The 19689-nt window shown below is 50.1% G+C and overlaps 1 protein-coding gene across 19 annotated transcripts in view; it reads right to left on the bottom strand.

Annotated features, from left to right (window-relative positions):
• Positions 1-19689, bottom strand: part of Shank2 (SH3 and multiple ankyrin repeat domains 2) — a 447967-nt gene that overhangs the window by 384385 nt on the left and 43893 nt on the right. For all 19 annotated transcript variants that reach the window (XM_006508521.4, XM_006508520.4, XM_030242323.1 and 16 more), the window contains exon 3: positions 10189-10408. In XM_006508521.4, the coding sequence (XP_006508584.1) occupies positions 10189-10395 (207 nt within the window). In that variant the 5' untranslated portion in view covers positions 10396-10408. The remainder of the gene's footprint in view (positions 1-10188; positions 10409-19689) is intronic.

Below are 19689 nucleotides of genomic sequence, written 5' to 3'. Positions count from 1 at the left end.
GGCCAAGAGTTCAGATCCCCAGAACCCCGTAATCCATCCTCAGAAAAAGGATCCCCAGAGCAAGCTGCTACTAGCAAGCCTAGCCGTAGGACAGATGAGCTCTGGGTTTGATTGAGAGACCCTGCCTCAGCTGACAAGGTGGGAGAGCCACAATCAAGGATGAGTCTCTACATTCACCTCCGGCCACCACACCCACAAGTCACACAAGCATACCAACTCCTGCACATATGCAAACATGCATATACACACATGTATTCCAGCACATAACCACACCAACTCACACATACATGCAAACATGCGTATACACACATGTATACCACACATATACAAAATGAGAAAGAAAAAGAAAGAAAATGGGGTTTTGGTCTTAGTCTCAGAAACATCCATGACATGGGCACTCTATTTCAAATTGATTGACAGGTCACTGTTAAGGGCTCTGTAAACTCCTCCCCTCCACCTAGGACTCTGTAAGAGCCTGTGGCTCTGATCTTATCATTCCTGTCCTTGGCCCAGTCACCAGGGACTTATGCAGTCCCTCCTCTCCTTCCCAGCTCTGTACCTGGCTCCCCACCCTGCTGTTTCTCCTTCTCCCCAGGAGTCTCCCTCTTTTTCCAGCCTTCCTCCAGCCAGAGCAGCCAAGGCCATGAGCACAAATTCAGTGAAATCACATGCTCTGAACAGAACTCACTCGGCCACCAAAACCACCATGCCCTGGCCGTGTCTCAGTCCTCCCCTATGACCATACATTCTGCTGTGAGAGAAATTACAACTCCAAGACGGCCAAAGGCCTGAGAAAGTCAGGCAGAGCTCCTGTTGGATAGAGCAGTGTCTGAGCTCCCTTTGGGGCAGCTAGAAGTCCTATAAGAACCAAATAAGGCAGTGACCACCATGATGCTGAGTGAGATGCCAGTCACTGAAGCTACTGACTTGTGGCCTGATCTACTTGGAAATGTCCAGAACAAGAAAAACAGAGACAGAGGGTAGAAGCACATTTGTCAGGCTGGCAGTGGGCGTGAGGGATCTTTCTGGGATGTTGGAGTGTGTCAAACCTGGATGAAGTCAATGGGCAAACAGCTTGCTAAGTTCACTAGAAATTGTTGACCCGAATGCTTAAAACAAACAGAGTCTGGGATCTATAAAAACCTACAAATCAATAAAGCTCTTTTGACTGTTTAGAAGAGAGGACACTACTTTTTAAAGGTAAACCTAGCTGAGGAAGATACTCAGAGCTGGGCCAGGTGTGGGGGAAGGGAAGAACTATGTTCCAGGCTGCACCCAGACTCAGTCAGAGGCCTCTGGGCTTCCACAAAGGATCCAAGAGGAGCGAGCTCACAGTTGACAGAAGTTGTTATGTTAGGGATGTGGTGATGGTGGGCCCAGGGTTACAGGCAGACAATGAGCTGGGATACCTGCTGGATGGATAGTATAAGGAGCCAGCTGTCCCTGAGCTGGGGAGGGAAGATAAGATAATGACATGCACAGTGGGGAGCTGAGATTCCAGGGAAAAGAATTCTGCAGACAGGAGCCTCTGGCTGGAATCAGAGACTGGGAATGGTGAGCTGAGAGCTACAAGGTGTGAGCTAGCTGCAAGCTGAGATCTAAGCTAGATGTGGGGACTAGGAGCTTTGACTAGGGAGCAAGGCACTGGAGAACTAGCCCTCTGCTGGAGGCCTGTTAGTGACTTGGCTAAGACACTTACTTAATCATTAGTCTAAAATTTAGTGACTAGTGAGATGATGCTGTTGGGAACAAGATGGCAGGTGAACTATATGGAGCCAGCATCCTCTAGGCAGTGCATATTAAAGAATCCAGAACAAATCTTCCTGATGTGGAATGAAGGTGTCACCATGCCTAAAAACCTTCACCTGCTTTCTAAAAACATATCTGCTTTCTAAAAACATAGACACCATGAGCTGTGGAAGACATATCACATTCTCTCCTTCCATGGTGCCAAGAACAATGTTCAAACAGCTGATCAGGGTGATACGTTGCATGCCAGCCTTCCTGCACTCTCTCAGCATGGATGGTCACTATGGTCCTTTCTCAGCTACTAGACAGGGACATGGGTTCAAGTGTCTTTGTTCCCCTGGTACTCAAAAACACAGGACATTTCATACATGTAAGGCCAACTGGACAGTCACCTGCCCGTGACCAAAAGCACAAGAGGGAGATGACCACCCTGTGCCCGGAGATGCAGTTCCATCTCAATGACAAATGTAATGGTCAAGAGTGCTTCTGAGCCAGGAAAATTAGGTAGACCATTCAGACGCAGGTGATGGATGGTTGCTGATGCGGGAGGCAGGGAGAGTGACATGGAGAGGAAATGACTTCTAGGAGTGCCAGATCTGGAGCAGTGGCTTCTGGGAGGTACATGAGCAAGAGAGGGAGAGAGAGTCAAACACAGAGAGAGGAAGGATGAATGGCAATAAATTGTCTTTAAGGGGGTCAGGGTGGTAGATGAAAAGCTTTTTGCTAAATGAAATAACCCATAGGAAGATACATCTATGTCATAAATGGAAGTACTAATTAAGGAAAAAGGGGCCAGCCTTGTTTCCCTATAACGGCTGCCAGGAGATGAGCCAGGGAGGTGGAGTGGAGGGGATGGGGCTTGGACTGATAGCTTTGGCTGAGCTCCTGGTGCCAAGCCTGACTGGAGGTTGAGGGGCTGCTGCTGGGAACCCTAGAGAGCCCCTCCCCCCACTCCGCAGTACTCCTCTGCCACCTCCCGGGAATAAATGTGGGTTCGATCATTGCTGCTGCGCAGCTCGGCCACAACCAGCGCTGTACCCACTCCCTTATTCACTGTTCTCCAAAAATATAACAGAAGAGCCCACTTTGCTTGGTACTGATTTGGTCACATGCCACTTTTTAAAAGGCCACATTGAATGGCCACTGCCAGTTGTATACCACATTCGGAATGATGCAGAAATGTGCTTCAACTTACTCCTGGCACCCTTTATTAACTCTTCCCAGTCCTCTAAAACCACCACCCAGCCCCTGCTCAGCCAGGGCTCCAAGGGTGCCTTGTCAGTACTGCCCAAGGCTTTCCTGGCCTGGGCTCACAGGAGTTGTGAGCTCAGAAATAGCAGGCAGCAGAAGACAGCAGGGTTGTGCCTCATGGGGCAGTGAAGGACAGCCCCACAGCTTCTCCAGGCACCGCCACCCAGTGTGTAGACACTGGGGGCCCCTGGGGCAAGCTGGCTGGCAGCTCCACTCAGCTCCTCCGGGCAGGATTCCAGGAATTGTGTCATGTCCCCAGCTAGACAGAGGATTTAGCCCGCAAGGGACGGCATGCGGGAACAATGTCCGCTCTGTTGCTGACAACTCATACCCGTGGGATTGCCTGTCTCTGCCTCCAGTGGCTTTGTTTGTCTTGAACAGAATGAAGTGAAATGGTCTTTAGAAAGTTCCAGAACAGATTACACTCCTGAGAGAGCCCTTCCGGTTACAAAGTGCGATTGCCCTTCTGGTCTTCAGTACTAGGTGACCAGGGCAGCCTTTCCCAGCATTCCCAGTAACCCAGTGCAAACAAGCAGATGCAGGACCTGTGGGAGAAATGGGCCTGTACCACAGTAAAGGTGACCAGCCAGGAACTGTCCAAAGCAGGCAGGGAACATGGAGCTTGGGCTTGCCAGATGTCAGTTCTGTGGTTGCTCATGCTATACCACACTAGGCTTCTTCTCAGAGTCCTGTGAACCCTCCTTAGTCACCTAACCCATCCTGGATGCTAAGGAACACTATGGCAGCTGGGATGACTCAATAGACCTCCCACAATAGGCATGCATGCACATGCGTGCTCGCGCACACACACACACGCACACGCACGCGCGCGCACACAGCAAGACCAGACTGTGGTCCCAGGACTGTTTACCACACAAGCTGCTCAGTAGCCACCTTCCCACACTGAATACAAGTTGCATGTATAAACTAGGCCTGGGTACCTGGCAGTCAGTGGGCACATCATGGGCCTTTTGCTCAGCGGGTTTTCAGACCTTAGACCATCTGCTCTGTCTCTCACCGGCTCCCTTCTGATCCTCCATGCTCCTTCTACAAAATGGGGTGTTTGCTGCTACACTATTCACAGCAGCTCACACAGATGTCTGATGCATGAATAGAGAAAATACAGTGTATGCCTGCAATGGAATCTTAAATAGCCATAAGGAATAAAGTCGTGACATTTGCAGGAAAATGAATGAAACTGGAGGCTGTTTTATTAAGCAAAATAAGCCAGACTCAAAAAGACAAATATTGCATGTTTGCTCTCATATGAACAACCTGGATTTAAATGTGTGGTGTGGGGGGGGGGGGGAGTAGGAAGGGCACTGTGAGAAAGGAGAAGACAGGCTATTTGGGAGGAGGAAGCAGACCAACAAAGAGGTAGACAGACAGGGAAGGGCAGTTGAGAGGAAGGTAGAGTGAGGACAGGGAAGGAGAGTGAGGGGAGGTAGAGGGGGGAAGAGGAAGGGGCAGGGATGGTCAGTGGGAGGAGGTAGAGGGGGGAGGGGAGAAGGCAGGTGGAGGAGGGAGGGAAGGTGACAAGGAAGGACAGTGGGGAGAGGTAGAGGGGGGAGGGGAGAAGGTAGGGGGAGGGGGGAGGGAGGGGAAGGGAGGGAGCAGGGAAGGAGTGAGTATTGGTGGAGGGAGAGGGAAAGGGGCAGGGAAAAACAGTGTAGGGGAGGGGCTGGGTAGGACAGTGGAGAGAGAGGGAGGGGGACATGGAGGTGACAGGGAAGAACAACTGGTAGGAGATGGAGGGGGCAGGGAAGGACAGTGGGGAAGAAGATGAACAAGAACAAAGTTTAATTGCATGTATGTACGAAAATGTCACAAGCAAACGCACTTCATGTGTTATCAAAGAGCCTTACTAAAACCTTCAGCACATGCTGAGCCTCCCTGGTGACCAGGCTGCTGTATGGTTCTGTCTCCTCCCAGCTGTACATCACCAAGGTTCTATTTGAACACCTAAGATTCTGGTCCTCTCCATAGGTGTGTTAGCCTTCAACAAAGATGCTCAGACCCACTACCAAGGTCAAGGATGTTACAAGGACTCTACAGAACACATTCAAGACCTTAATATGGTGTCTGTCATGAGGTCAACATTCAGGAAACCATTTAACACCTTTTGGTATAATTATGTCACACTGGGATTCCTCCTGCATGGGACACACCCACAGGGATGTGTTGAGTCAGGATCAGCTTGAGGCAAGGCTGCATCCTGCCTGAGTGCAGTGAGTCCCACCCATCCTGGGGATAGACTCCAGCAGAGAAGAAGTGTACTATGGTCTGTACCTGCTCCCGGCAGCGAAACCCTCACCACTCCCTCTGCCCTCCCAGCTTTGATGTTCAGGTTCTAGGTCTGCCACCCTAGAGTGCTCTTACAGTCTGTAGCATGTGCACCTACGTCAATAGGCAGTTCTGGGAAATAAAGATTTACCAGATAAAACACTGTAACAGAAAGATAGCTCAAATGGATGATGGGGCATGGGCTCTCTACTTTGGAGACCAACACTGAGGGAGACAGTCTCGGGGAATCAAGTAAGTCAAACTAAATGTTGTAAAATACAAAAGCCAGCCTAGAAAATCCCCAAGGCATTACACACGGTCAGAACCGACCCGATCCAATGATCTGTGAGATACAGAAGGCTGTGGTAGGAGGAGTGCCTCTTCCATCTCATTGCCGCTCTCTCCCCCTCCTTGGGTGAGAGATAAGGTTATGGAACCAGCTCTTGGGAGACCCTTTAGGCGGTGCTCTCCACTGAGTGATGGGGGCAGAGGGGGTCCATCGGTGATGAAGACACTTAGTCTCTGTTCAGGGGACTTCCCAAGGAAAAGCACTTAAGATAACGTTTGGAAGAAAAAAGATAAAGAGATAGCTGCCCAGCCCTCTAGAAAGATTCACACACACACACACACACACACACACACCAGACAGACAGGCAGGCAGGCTGGCAGACTGATATATCTAACTTCTCAAACTGGCCCCACAGAGGAAGGACTGTCTTAAGAAACATTATACTCAGGAGGGAAATAATCAGACATCAGAACATATCCCAAACAACAGCTCCAGAGAATACTTGTCAGAAGCAGAGAGTACGAAGCTATGAAAACAGATCGTACTCCAGATCAGAATCCTGGGGACAAACAGCTCCAGCCAAATGCCTAATACAAAGACACTGGAGAACTCAACAGAGAGGGACTGAGATGCAGACACGGAGCAGAAACTCCCAGAGTGACACTAGCTGGTTCCCCTGATAGACAGGAGCCAGGAGAGCAACATGGGAAATGCCACAGAATACCAGGAAACTACCTAGCAAGAACAAAAGACAAACTCTCAGGCCACACTTCCAGGAAGAACCAACAATAACCCCTTTCAGGGCTAGAGAGATTGTACTGTTCTTGCAGAAAACCTGAATTCAGTTCCCAGCTCCCAAGTCAGACAGTTTACAACTGCATGCAAGTCCAGCTCCAAGGTTGCCCTCTTCTGACCTCCGCAGGCACCTGCCTCAGCATGTACTCACTCCTGCTCTCTCTCTCTCTCTCTCTCTCTCTCTCTCTCTCTCTCTCTCTCTCTCTCTCACACACACACACACACACACACACACACACACACACACACACACACACACACTAGGAGCTAGGGACCAGCACATGCCTGGGTTCTGCTCACAGCATCACATAAAACATACAGGATTGTGGTGGCGCGCGCCTTTAATCCCAGCACTCAGGAGGCTGAAGCAGGTGGATCTGAATCCGAGGCCAGTTTGATTTACACAGCAAGTTCTAGGACAGCCAGGGCAACACAGAGAAATCCTGTCTCACCAAACAAACAAACAAACAAACAAACAAATACCAAGTATGTTAGAGAAATGCCTCAGTGGTTAAGAGCACTGGCTGCTCTTCCAGAGGTCCTGAGTTCAATTCCCAGCAACCACACTGTTGGCTCACAGTCATCTGTAATGGGATCTGATGGCCTCTTCTGGTGTGTCTGAAGAGAGTGACATATATATATATATAGTATGGCTGTGCATGCCTGTAATCCCAGCATTTAGGATTTGGAGGCAAGAAGATCAGGAGTTCAAGGTCATCCTCATCTATTTAATGAATTTGTTGAGGCCAGCCTGGGCTACATGAAACTGTAGACCCTAACTCTAAATATTTAACAATAACAACAAAAGCAGTTATAGTCTAGTGGCTGAATCAGGAGCAACAGTTTTGGCCCCAAACTATGATAGAGAGGAAAATGCATGTCTGAGCCAAAGGTGATAAAGGAATATTTTAAAATGAAGTCACCCCTCTCAGTGTTTGTGGGATCCCTGCATAGGAACAAGCCAACTTTAAATACCTAAATACTTTCATTTACAGATATGAACAAAGCAGGAAAATTTATCTGAGTTGTTTTACACACACACACACACACACACACAGACACACACACACCATGCTGTAAGCAAGGACTGGAGGAAGGTTGAGCTGCTCCTTAGGAAGACACAAAGGCCCATGGGTGTGGCTTCCAGTGCCACTGGCCCTGAGCTCAGCATCCACAACTCAGCCTCAACAGGAACTGTGGTATCTTTATAGAGCAGAGAAACCACACGCGGTGAGGATCAGCAGCATGTTCACAGTCATCGGGAGGCTCTGCCCAGTGCAGGGGCAAATAAAACCAGGACCTGGGAAAGAAAAGGCTACTACAGAGGTCTCTGCCCTTGCAAAGAGCGTCCAGGTAGAAACAGAGGCAGGGTGACTCTGGGGTAGGTGCAGGCTGGGATGAGCATTAAGTAAGACAAGCAAAGTCTGCATAGAGTCCTTACCAACGGAAGAGGGACGATTGGGATGGGGATGGGGGTGGAGGGAGGGAAGTACAAATAGCTAGCTGCTGCTCACCAAAACTTCCAAGGTCACCTGCAATTAAGCGACCTCCTTAAGGAAGCTGGGGAAGACAGGGAAGTGAGATACTTCCCAGGTCACCCTTTCCATCTGTCACCTTTAGGACAGATACATAGGAGGATGTGGAGGACTCCAGACCCTGGGACAGACCTGGCTACCAAGTGAAGGAGCCTGAATCCCCAGGTGACTGCACATATGAGAACCTGTTCCAAGAGCCTGGGAGTTGGAAAGGCAGCTCACTTTAGCAATCTGATCCATTCATCCAAAAGTGACCTGGGAAAAGCACAGCCAGAGGGGGAGGGCCTAACAGAAACCAGAAAATCTAGCCCTCTTCATGGGATTAATAATACTTCCCTCTAGATGTCCTTGGAAACCATCTTTCTTGTAGCAACAACAAAAAAATATGAATGCTCATTGTTTCCTCACTGCCTTTTCTTCCTTTTAAACTCAAATGAATAATGTCAGGGATGTTCATTAATGAATAGTGCATGAGTGTACGTGTGTGAGTGTGTGTGTGTGTGTGTGTGTGTGTGTGTGTGTGTGTGTGTGTGTGTGTGAGAGAGAGAGAGAGAGAGAGAGAGAGAGAGAGAGAGAGAGATCTGCACCCACGCAGCCCTCTCCAGAGCTTGCTTTCAAGAGCTGGGGGTAATGGGAGCTTAGAGAGATGCTACCCTGCCTCACCTGCCTCTTCCTGTCATCTCCCCCACCTCCCTATCCCTGCCACCTCCCTCACCCCATCACCCACTACTTCTATTCTTCACCTCACCACTCTACCATCCCATCACCCCTCTATCCCATCCCCCAACACCACTCTATTACCTCACTACCCAACCCCTCACATCCCTCATCCCTCCACCTGATTACCACACTCACCTCTCACCCTGCCACCCCACTATCATCCCACTCCACCTTCTTCATCCTGTTGTCTCAGAGCACATCCCTCACTCTTTCTCCTGGCCTGTCATTAACTGGCATGGTCTCTTGTCACAGACATCAGAGGTGGAGCAGATTCTCAAAAGGCCCTGCCATGACCCCGTGCAATGCCCCAGAGAAACCAGAGCCTGATACCCGAGACCAGCCATGCACCAGTAATTCACAACCTGTCCCTCATGGGGACGGAAGAGGTCAGGCCTATCTCTGCTTTGAGCTTCCACTTTCATCAGAAAAGCCCCAAGGAGTTAAAGAACAAGGAAGGAGAAAAGCTGAGAGGAATGGCAGAACACCAGTCTGGGAACCTCCTGGGAAGTGACGCCTGAACACAGCAACCACGGCCATCTATCACATCCAGATTGCCTCTGCATCCCCACCCCCCACCCCCACCAACACAAACAGCAGAAGCCAACATCCATGGGGAAGAGCCCCTCCACAAGGACAGAGCAGGGTGATCAGCATGGGCAAGCTGTGGCCTGGGGACTTTGGGGACATCCCAGGAAATGATACTGGGCCCAGGGTTCAGGGACAACCAGGTAGTAAGTGACCAGAGCCACGTGGGGAACCAAGGTACACTCAAACCAGAAGCCCTTCCTACAGAAGTGGGCGAAAACAGGCTGTAAGCAGATGAGAGGAGGCAGGGGCAGTGGGCTTCCTTCCCTGCTGAGGTATCATAGACACTGCCTACTGGTGGATGTGTTCACCATTGAACTTCATCTGTAAGACCAGGAAAGGCTCCTGTGGGTCCTTTGCTCTGGGTCCCAAGGCATGGAGGCCTGACCCAGCAGAAGGGGCTTACTATGGCCTGGACATGGGTTGGGTATTTCTCTAGGGTTCTAGGCTTCAAATCTAATCTCTATCATGAAGTATGAAATGGGTGGAAACTGAACTCAACAAGGAACAGTTAAAATTAGGTGAAGTCAAGTGGGGAATCCAACTCTCAAATCCTGGTAGCTACAGGAGAATAAGGAGAAATATCAGACAGAGGCATGCACACAACCCCCTACTTTTTGCCTGTGACGTCCTGACTCACCTTGGAACTCTGCTAAGAAGAAGGCCACCACCGAGGATAGACAGCCTTCGACCTTGGCCCTGTAGAACCAATGAGCCTGAGCAAACCTCTTTAGTTTATACATTCCCCTGCCACAAGGTTTTACTATAGCAATGTGGAATGAATGGAGAATGCTCAATGAATATTGTAGGCTGCAATAGAAAGGAGATGCTAGGGGCAAGAAATGTCCCAGGAGCCCTGAGTCTGGAGCACCAGCCTGTAGGCTCAGGGTGGACCAGAGCCACCCACAGCCACAGTCAGTGCTTCTAGACATAGATATGATCGGGTGTGGAAGCACATGCTGTATGCAGGAGCTCGCTCACCGTCTGCTGCAGATCCTGGATGACCACTCGAATCACCAGGGTGTTACCCTGGAGCTCCTCCATCTTCACCCCACCTGGCTTCTCTGTGGTGGCCCGGATCGTGTCATAGATGGTCTCTTCTTTGGAGCTGTCTGACTCCGAGCCCACAGAATAGTCAGAGAAACTCTGGGCCATCTCGTCCTCACTGGATGTGGGGCTGCGTGGCATGGTGCCTGGATCTCTGTGAAGGAAAGAGAAAGGAGAATAAATAAATATGAATATCAGCGAGAAGCCAGGAGCGCATGGAGACTTGTTCCTGAGTCTGCCAACGTGACTGCCAGTTCACGGCATCCACGTGTTTGCATGTCAGATCCCTAAAGGTGGGAAGAACTGGGCACCCCCCCCCCCTGCTTCCTTGATCCTGGACAGAGGCAGCAGGTAGGAACAGGGCCAGGAATGTCCCTCACACTGTGGCAAAGCGGCCCTGAAGGAGTCCCAGCTGACTACAGCAATGGCCACGACTATAGGAATTTACCGGATGGCTGCATTGGCAGTTTGGAACTGCCCACATAGGAAGAACAGCTACCTTTGTTTTTTTTTTTTTTTTTTTTCCTTTGAGGCCAGAGTGGCAGCAGGAGAGGAAAGAACGCAGGCACGGGGTCAGAAGGCGGCGAGCTATGCTGTAATAACCCCCTACTTCAAACACAGAGTGGCTAGCAGCACAGAGTAAAAATAGTACAGAAAGACGAGGAGAGCCTTAGAAAGATCATCTCCAGGTCTAAGAGCAGAACAGAGACCCAAGTCTTGAGCAAGCTGAAGTCAGGAGAGGCAAGGATCCTCAGATGTAGAAGCTGGGGAAGCACCTTCCTTACAGCCAACGTAGGGACGGCTCCAGCACAAAAGCTCCCAGCAGGTTGCTGGTGGCTACCTCAGAGCAGGGTCTTCAGGGAGCACCTGGAAGACAAGCATGGCCAGTTGTGGCAGCACACACCTGTAATGGTAGCATTTAGGAGGTGGAGATAAGAGGGTTATAAGTTCAGTCAAGCTCAAAAAAATGAGTTTAAGGCCAGCCTGGGCTACCAGAGGGAGGAATAAAAGCAAAATATCAAGAGAACCCAGGAAAGTCATCCAGCGATGGGCAACTGCAGATGTGACTCTCCCATCCCCAGCCCCACCCTCACCCTGCTAGGAGTCCAGAAAGGGCTGAATAGATGCTTAAACCTGGGTTTCTGAGGACCTGGCAGGGAGTGTGCCACACCATACTAGCAATTCCACCTGAATAGAAATTGTGTCAAGAAGGTGATGGCCATGTAGTCTCAGGCACCCTAGGCCTACGTCACTCAGGCACTACCTGGCCAAGTTATGGTCTCCTCTATCCGTGGGCTATGAACAAATATAAACCTGAGCTTTGTATGGAGGATCTCAAACATGACTCCAAGCAGAGGAAGAAACCTGAGGAAGATTCTCCTAGTTCTATGGTTGGAAAGCTATGGGACAGGGACAGTCCTTCCAGACAGATTCAAGGGGCATCACAGCAGGGAGACATCTATGAAGAAGGCACCTCTCAGGAAGGTAGAGTTAGGAATGCTGAGCCCCACAGGGCTATGTGCTTGCTGGAAAGGTCAGAGTAAGAGGAGGAGTGTTAAGCTCTGGTAAAGCTGGAAGCACTTGTGGGGGTGGGGGGGGGTTGTCAGTGCAGAGAGTTGTAGTTTACTGTCTCCAGGTGGGAAATAGTTAATGGAAGAAGGAAGCAAGAAAGAGGGATGGAGAAAGGGAGAGAGGGACAGAAGGAATGTTACCTCCAATCCCCTCACACACATACATATACATGCACACAGGCACACATACACACACATGCACACAGGCACACACACAGGCACACATATACACATTTCAGGTTACTTTCGTGCATAGAGAATATTTTATGCTGGGAGCCACTAAGCAGAAGCAGAGGCAAGGACACTCCTGTCTCCTGGCTGGCCTAAGAGTAGAGCCTCGCTTTACAAAGTTGCTCCCCTCTGGCTGCCAGGGAGGACAAAGGTCTACTTCTAGAAACAACTTTGATACGCATCATCTAGAGGACAGTCAGCCCAGGGGAACCCACATGACAGGCTGGACCGAGTGGCCTCTCTCCAGCACTGCCTCCCTGTGCCGCCCATCCAGCAGACTGTCACCTGAGATCAAGTCTTCTCTCATCTTCATTGTTCTCCTGCAGAGATGCTACCCCAGGCCAGAGCTCTAAACAAGCCTTTGAGTTATTCTTCCCAAAGGCTTAGCCCAGGAAGGGGAGGGAGGTGTGGGCTGCCTGTGGTAGCAACCTTCTTTTCTTTGGTGGATCTGCCTTTTGTCTCTGAATTCACAGAGCCACAAAGCAGAGACTCTAGAATACCAATAAAGGGGTTTCCCTCCTTATGAAAGGAGTGAAGGGTGATAGATGGATGGCAGATGGAGGGATATGTGGGTCTGGTAGGTGGATGGAGAGGTGGTTGGATGGGACATGAATTGCTGCCTGAGTGAATATGTGCATGGGTGAGAGGTAAATATGAATGAGAAGATGATCGAGTTAATTGGTGGGTGAGTGAATGGATGGATGGATGGATGGATGGATGGATGGATGGAGATGGGTGGGTGGATGGGTGGACAGATGGATGGATGTGGGGTGATGGACAGATGGATGGGCATATGGATGTGGGGGTGGATGGACAGATGGATAGATAGACAGATGGAGGGATGGACATGGATGGATGGATGGATGGATGGATAGATGGATGGATGGATAGATGGATGGATGTGGGGGTGGATGGACAGACGGATGGACAGATGGAGGGATAGACATGGGTGGATGGATGTGGGGGGGTGGATGAACAGATGGATGGATGGACAGATGAGGGATGGATATAGGTGGATGGATGGATAAACAGATGGATAGATGCTGTGAGGAGAGATGGATGGGAGAATGGATAGACAATGAATGGATAGATGTGAGGATGGATGATAAAGGCCAGGTAGATAGGTGGGTGGGTGGGTAGGAGGATTGTTGTGTACATGGATGAATATATGAATGGCTGGGGTAAGTGAGTGTGTAGTTGTTTGAGTGACTTAAATGGATTAAAAAAATAGTAGGGATGTAAGAGAGAAAGGGAGGAGGGATGGCAACAGATACCTAACAAGGCTCTTCATAACACAAGGTAAGTTCACTGCCAGTTACTCACTCACACCGTGGCTGTGGGGAATGCCAGTGCATGTGAATCTAAACCAATTGCCCACAGCTAATTCATGTCTGTCGATGAATGAAAACACACCCCCACACTCCAATGGTGTACTACTTGGCTGCACAGGTCGAGAAGGCAGCATCAGGCTCTAGCAGATGCACCTTCTGCCTACCTTGTATGCTGGGCCACCATGTACAAAGCTAATACTGGGCCACCACGTGCAAAGCTAGGTCTCCTTCTGGCCTCACACCATATTGACACACAGTAGTCTTCTTCCTCAGAGGGACCACAGTGGGTACCAGCACAATCACCCAGCCACTCTTCCTAAGTCAGGGTGCTCCTCGGGGGTCCTCTTCTCTAACATGACCACTGCTCTGTATCCTCCACAAGGCTCAGGAGGACAAGCACTGTCTGATTCAAACACTACATATATGCCAAGATTGTACCTGTGGAGATAAGGGTACCCAGGCTCCTTTCTCACTCCCAAGTCCCTAATCTGGCAGTAAGTTTCAGAAAAACATGGTTGTCTCCATGTAGACATACCTCAATGTTAGCCTACAAGGCCTCAGGCTACAGCTACACCAGACCCAATCCTGGCCCATTTGGCCACTTTGAAACAGCACTAAGTTGCAGCTGCCCTATAGAAGAGGCAGAATCGACAAGGTACACCTCGCTCCACCCTTTATCACCTCTGTGCACATCAAGGCCATTAGCCCTCACCATCAGGTGTCCTGGGATAACTGCACCAGTTTGCTGCCCCCATAGCCTTGGGCATGGGCCAGAGTTAGAGACTCTCTTCCCAGGTGACTTTAGAGTGTATCAAGATGATAATTTAAGTCAACTATCACATCTACACACACACACACACACACACACACACACACACACACACACACACACACTTAATTAAGAATGAAAAGAAGTGCCCACTGATCCAGAGATATCATAACAAAACCCCAGACACCTGGCTTTATCCCAATTGTAAGGGATCCATCCCTGACCTAGGACATCAAAGAGTAGAAGCTAGTGGCCCCTCTTCCTAGCGCCCAGAAGCCCCACAGGGTCCTCAGAGACCCTCAGAAATCCCAGGTCACCTGATGACACCCCTCCCCATGAAGTTCTTCAGTAGGATCTTCCCAATGGACCTGGCACTGTTTCTTTTTGTCCAGCCCCACCTGCAGGCACAGCCCCAGCAATGACCCCCCTTACAGCCAGGAAGTTTTGTTAAGTAAAAATTTACTCTATGTGGTACTCAGTTAAAATCTCAGGGCAGGGCAGGCATGGCAGAACACACTTTTAATCCCAGCATTTGGGAAGTAGACATAGATTGATCTCTGTAACTTCCAGGTAGCCTGGTCTACATAGTGAGATTGTGTCTCAAAAGTAACTAATTAATTAATCTGCTATCTCAGGACTAGTGAGCCTTCCTGTATTCACTAGCCGAACACATTCATGATTTCTATCAGCATCTTCTCAGCCACACAAAGATCCAGCAAGGCACCCAAGGTTTGGGGTTGAAGGACTCAGCCCTCCCTGTCCATCTTGGTTAGGCACCGGCTTCAAAGTAACTTTTAGCATTCACTTGTTCATGCATGCACTATCCTCTTTTTAGACTTATCTTTATCACTTGTGCCTGTGTGAGTACATGCCACAGGAGTGCAGGTACCCGTGGAGGCCAGAAGAGGGCATCAGAGTCCCTGGAGCTGGAGTTCCAGGAGGCTGTGAGCAACAGGGACAGAAATCTGTTTTCTGGAAGAGCATGCTCTTAACTGCTAAGCCAGCTCACCAGCCCCTCATTCACCCGTGTGGAGTTAACAAGGGTCTGTATTCAAACCTGATGTGACAGTATCACAAGATAAGAATCCTGCATCCCCAGGGATGCCAGACGGCTTGCAGTTTGAAAATATGTGCACATACATAATGAACCATCTTGTGGAGGGGACTCAGGTCTGACGATGAATTCCTTTGTGTGTCATACATATGTAGCCTGCTGGCGGCTTGCGACACCACTGTCTCTGCACGCACGTTTCAGCTACAACCCAGGCCCTGAGGTTAGGAGTGGAATTCTCCATTCATCTTTATGTTTCTGGTCTGGAAGGTTTGGATATCAAAGTGCTTTGGATTTATGGGTTTTGGAGGGCGGGGGGGGGTGTATGGCTTGACTCATGAGATTATTATGCACGGTGTCATGATTTCCACCCAGGCCCCTGGTTCTCAGGAAGCTATTGATGCTCTCATCCCGGCTGTGCAGTTCTTTCGAACACACCAGCTCCAGGCCAGAGACTGATATTTAACTGCCTCACTACGGCTATTGCACTTTCAATGCTCTCAGGTGGCCTAACAAGCAGGCAGGTTGACAGCCACGGGTTGGAGCCATGGGTCCTCATTAACCTCGAGCCAACCTTATACTCTTTAATGTCAAAACAGTTGTAGCTTCACAGACTAGATGGACACAGACCAGCTTCTCCACTGAGTGAGAGACATTATCCAACAAAGTTTGGGATAATGGAAGGAGGACAGAGTCCTCCATCCCATACAGACCCAGAGGACATGGGGCGGCCCCCCTGGCATGGGGTTTGCTGCTTGGGGGCTGTGGTTATCAGTAAATGGAAGGATCAACAGGGGTTGGAGAGATGTCTCAGTGGTGAAGAGCCCTGGCCCACGTTCAGTTTCCAGAATCCAAATGACAGCTCATAACCATCTAGCTTTAGCTCCAGGGGACCCAGTGCCCTCTTCCGTTCTCTATGGATACCAGGCACAGAAGTGGTGCACACACATACATGCAGGCAAGCTCCCTTAATTAATTAATTTTCTTTATTAAATCAAAAAAATTGGGAAATCTTTCGCTAATTTTGGGGCATAAACATAAAAGTCCAAGTGTGGCCCACCTGGTACCTCCAGCATCTTCTACTCTTAGTATCTCTGGCTCAGCTTTAGCCTCTGCTGCTGTGTTTGGGAGCAGAGAAGGGCAAACACTCACCCTAGCCAGAAGCTTGTGCTGGAGCACAGGGGAGCAGTGGTCAGGACAAGGCTCCCAGCCTGGCTCAGTGATGATCCAAGAGCCAATACATGGATAAAGGAAGAGGTGGGATAGTGCAGGCACTTGCCCAGTGGTTGTCTAATGGCTGGACTTGTGCACAGAACCTCTTGGCAGATAAGCAAGCCATTCTCACTCTTGCATTCAACACCAGAAATGTTCATGCTCATTGGGTTCTCCTGTGTGGGGCTGTCAAGAGATGTTGGGGGGGCTACAAAGAGGGGGCATAATCTGCTGCTTGCTAAATCTTGCCAGTGGTGCTGGCAGCAGTAACAGCAGCTTCAGCTGTGACAGCAGCAGCAGAGGTGACAGTGGTTGTAGTGACCACAGCTGTGGCAGCAGCAGAAGTAGCAACAGCTCAGCTGGGCCCAGGAGCTGCGAGGGCTTCCCAATACTGCAGGCTTGACACCAGAGCATACAGGGCACGTGTCCCAGCTGCATGTAGGCCAATAGGACACGGGATTGTTGACCCCGTATTACTGTGAATGAGGTAGCATTAAGGGTGGTCAAGACCTGCTGGCAGCCTGCAAGAAAGGAATGAAGATGCTCACACACTGGTGCCATAGCACCATAGTAGGCTGAAGGCAGCATGGCCCTGCTGCAGCTCTGCCAGCTTGCACGGGCTGCAGCTGAGTAGTTCACCATGCAGCCAGCCTGCTCAGCCACTACCACCAAGGGTCCCTCACCACGGCCACGCAACCTGCAGGGATAGACACCGGGGCCTCTCTGGGGATGAGCAAGTAGGCAAGCTATCTCTAAAACAACCTGTGTTGGGCTGAAAAAAGAAAACTACCATGTCTGGGGGAGGTCGGGCCTTTCATGTTCCATCTTACAGAGTCCTTTGTACTGACAGATGTTAGTTTGGCCCCAGTGGTTCCCGCTTCTAAGGCTGCCCCACTTTCCACTCCAGCAGGGACAGAGAAAGAAGCCAGGTCTGGCATAGATAGATGTGGTGCATGAGCAATGGCTGCTGTGGGGTTCCTGAGTCCAGGAACGGGTCAAAGGCAGAAGCATACGCTGAAGAGTGAGAAGAGACGATGTTCCATTGGCTCCCCATGAAGGGATCACTTGTCTTTGGCCCCAGCATACAGCACACAGCACACAGCACACAGCACACAGCACACAGCACACAGCACACAGCACACAGCACACAGCACACAGCACACAGCACACAGCACACAGCATACAGCATACAGCACTGCTCCCTGTCGGCCTTGGGAAACAGCTGCCATTGATGCCTGTATAGCCCAGACCAGCTTTGTCCAAGTCTGGAGCAAATGAGATTTTCCAGTCCTCAGAATTCCTGCCCTGGAGGGTAGAGAGGCAGGCAGCCAGCGCACCTGAAGGCCCTCTTATGTGCATTCTACTCCCAGCTGCCTGAAACTGCACCCAATCGCTTGAAGCAAACACCCACATCTACCTCAACTCCTCCCCACAACCCTGATTCCCTCCCCCATCAGACCCAACCTGACCTCTGACCAGCTCTCTCAAAAGTTTTCTTAGTGACTGCATCATTACAGCTCCCGGATGAACCTGCATGCCTGTGACTACTGGTTCTTTAGTGTGTCTCATTTGCTGCTGTCCATCCATCATCTGGGATACAGTGGGCATTCAGTGGACACAAGCCAGACAGGAGCAAGGCTATGGAGCTGGCGGGATGCAGTGAGGGAGAGATGGGCAGAGCATGGGCCCACAATCTGCCCCCAGTAGAGTGTCAAACTACCACCAGCAAGAGGGAACAGAGCCCAGAGTCCCAGTCCTGTGGGGATGGTTTAGGTCAGATGTGGGCAGGCATGTAACAAGTATCAATACTGGAAATGTACCATTTTAAAGGCTTGGTTTTTTTTTTCAGGTCACATGTAGATGTGCCTACAGGCTGGAAGTAAACCAGAACTCTGAGGTAAGCTTAACACACAGTCTTCTTTCCATAATAAAGGAGGGTGATGGGGGTGTTCATAACAGGCCAAAGCCAGAGACTGACTCCAAAAACAGAGCTCACAAACCAATAAAGAGAATAATGAGGCGAGGCTCCCCAGTCCAAGCCACTACCAGTAACCTCCTCATCCAGAAGGACACCCCATAATGTACCCTATTGCTGACTTGGAGAAGACAGGCCTAAACAGGTAGGTACCTAAGAAGGGCTCCACCAGACAGATCCAAAGAGGCCCGAGGCTGGGTCTGGAAGTGGGGTGATTGAAGGAAGAATCAGCTCCAAGGGTCACTGCAGGAGGGTCCTGAGATCCTAGTGCCAGAGACCTGACCTGGAGGGTCGTGACCCTAATAAGGAATGTGGTGCAGCGCCTTGGGAACAGCAGACACCCTGCCACCTGACAGGGGCCATTAATGATTAACTCCTGCGAGGGCAGAGGGCAGTTGGGCACATTCACTTTCAGGTAAGCAGGAAACCAACGTTGCTCTGTGAACATCCTGCTGGCTACCTGGGGCACACATAACACTAAACAACCACTGGTCATTTATCCCATGCTCACACAGAATAGGAGGCCTTGCTTTTTGTCTGGCTTCATTCTGGAGAGCAGGAACTGTCTTTGGTCCCTGGATCCCCTCAGGATCAGACTGCAAAAGAGGTTGCCCAGAAACAGAAAGCAAGTAGGGTGAGGCAAAGAGGAAGGGTGGTTTTGTGCCACCCTGGGCAGTAGCTTTTGGTGTAGCTATTCACAGGGGTACATGCAGAGCTGCAGTCTCCCAGGCCAGGAAGGTCATCCCTCAGTGCAGGCCTCTTGCATGAGCCCTGCTGGACAGCTACTAATAAGGAAACAGAAAAATCACCACAGAGAAGCAAATTTCCACCCCTTATGGCAGACGCACAGTTTCATATTCATTCTTGTACTGGGGCATAAAAACTGACCTTCAATGGAAGATACAGATAAAACAGTCCAGGCAATGGCTGCAATGCCTTTGGGGATCAATTCAAAACTCTCAGGGGTTCACAGACAGATTTTTAGTTTGAAATGCACAGAGGTCTCCTTCCTGAGGGAATCTCAAACCAACACAATGAGAGATTTTATTTTGTAGTTTACTTTGTGCATAAAATGTATGAAATTTGTTGGTCCTTAAAGCAGCAAGACCTTCCCTTCCCAAGCTGCCCTTGGGGCATTGTTTAGATCTTTAAAGCCAGGTCAAGGTCCCAGGGCAGGATAGGGCTGCTTCCGGGGGGACCTGGAGAACAGAGGTCACATTTGCCAAGAAGAGCACCAGCCTCCTGGGAACTCAACTGAGTAGAGCAGGCAAGGGTCAGTGACACAGAGGCCAGAC

This window comes from Mus musculus, chromosome 7 (genome assembly GCF_000001635.26).
Source record: "Mus musculus strain C57BL/6J chromosome 7, GRCm38.p6 C57BL/6J".
In the NCBI taxonomy this organism is placed as follows: domain Eukaryota; kingdom Metazoa; phylum Chordata; class Mammalia; order Rodentia; family Muridae; genus Mus; species Mus musculus.
Note: the sequence above shows the minus strand (reverse complement) of the source record. Positions and strands in the feature narration are given on the sequence as shown.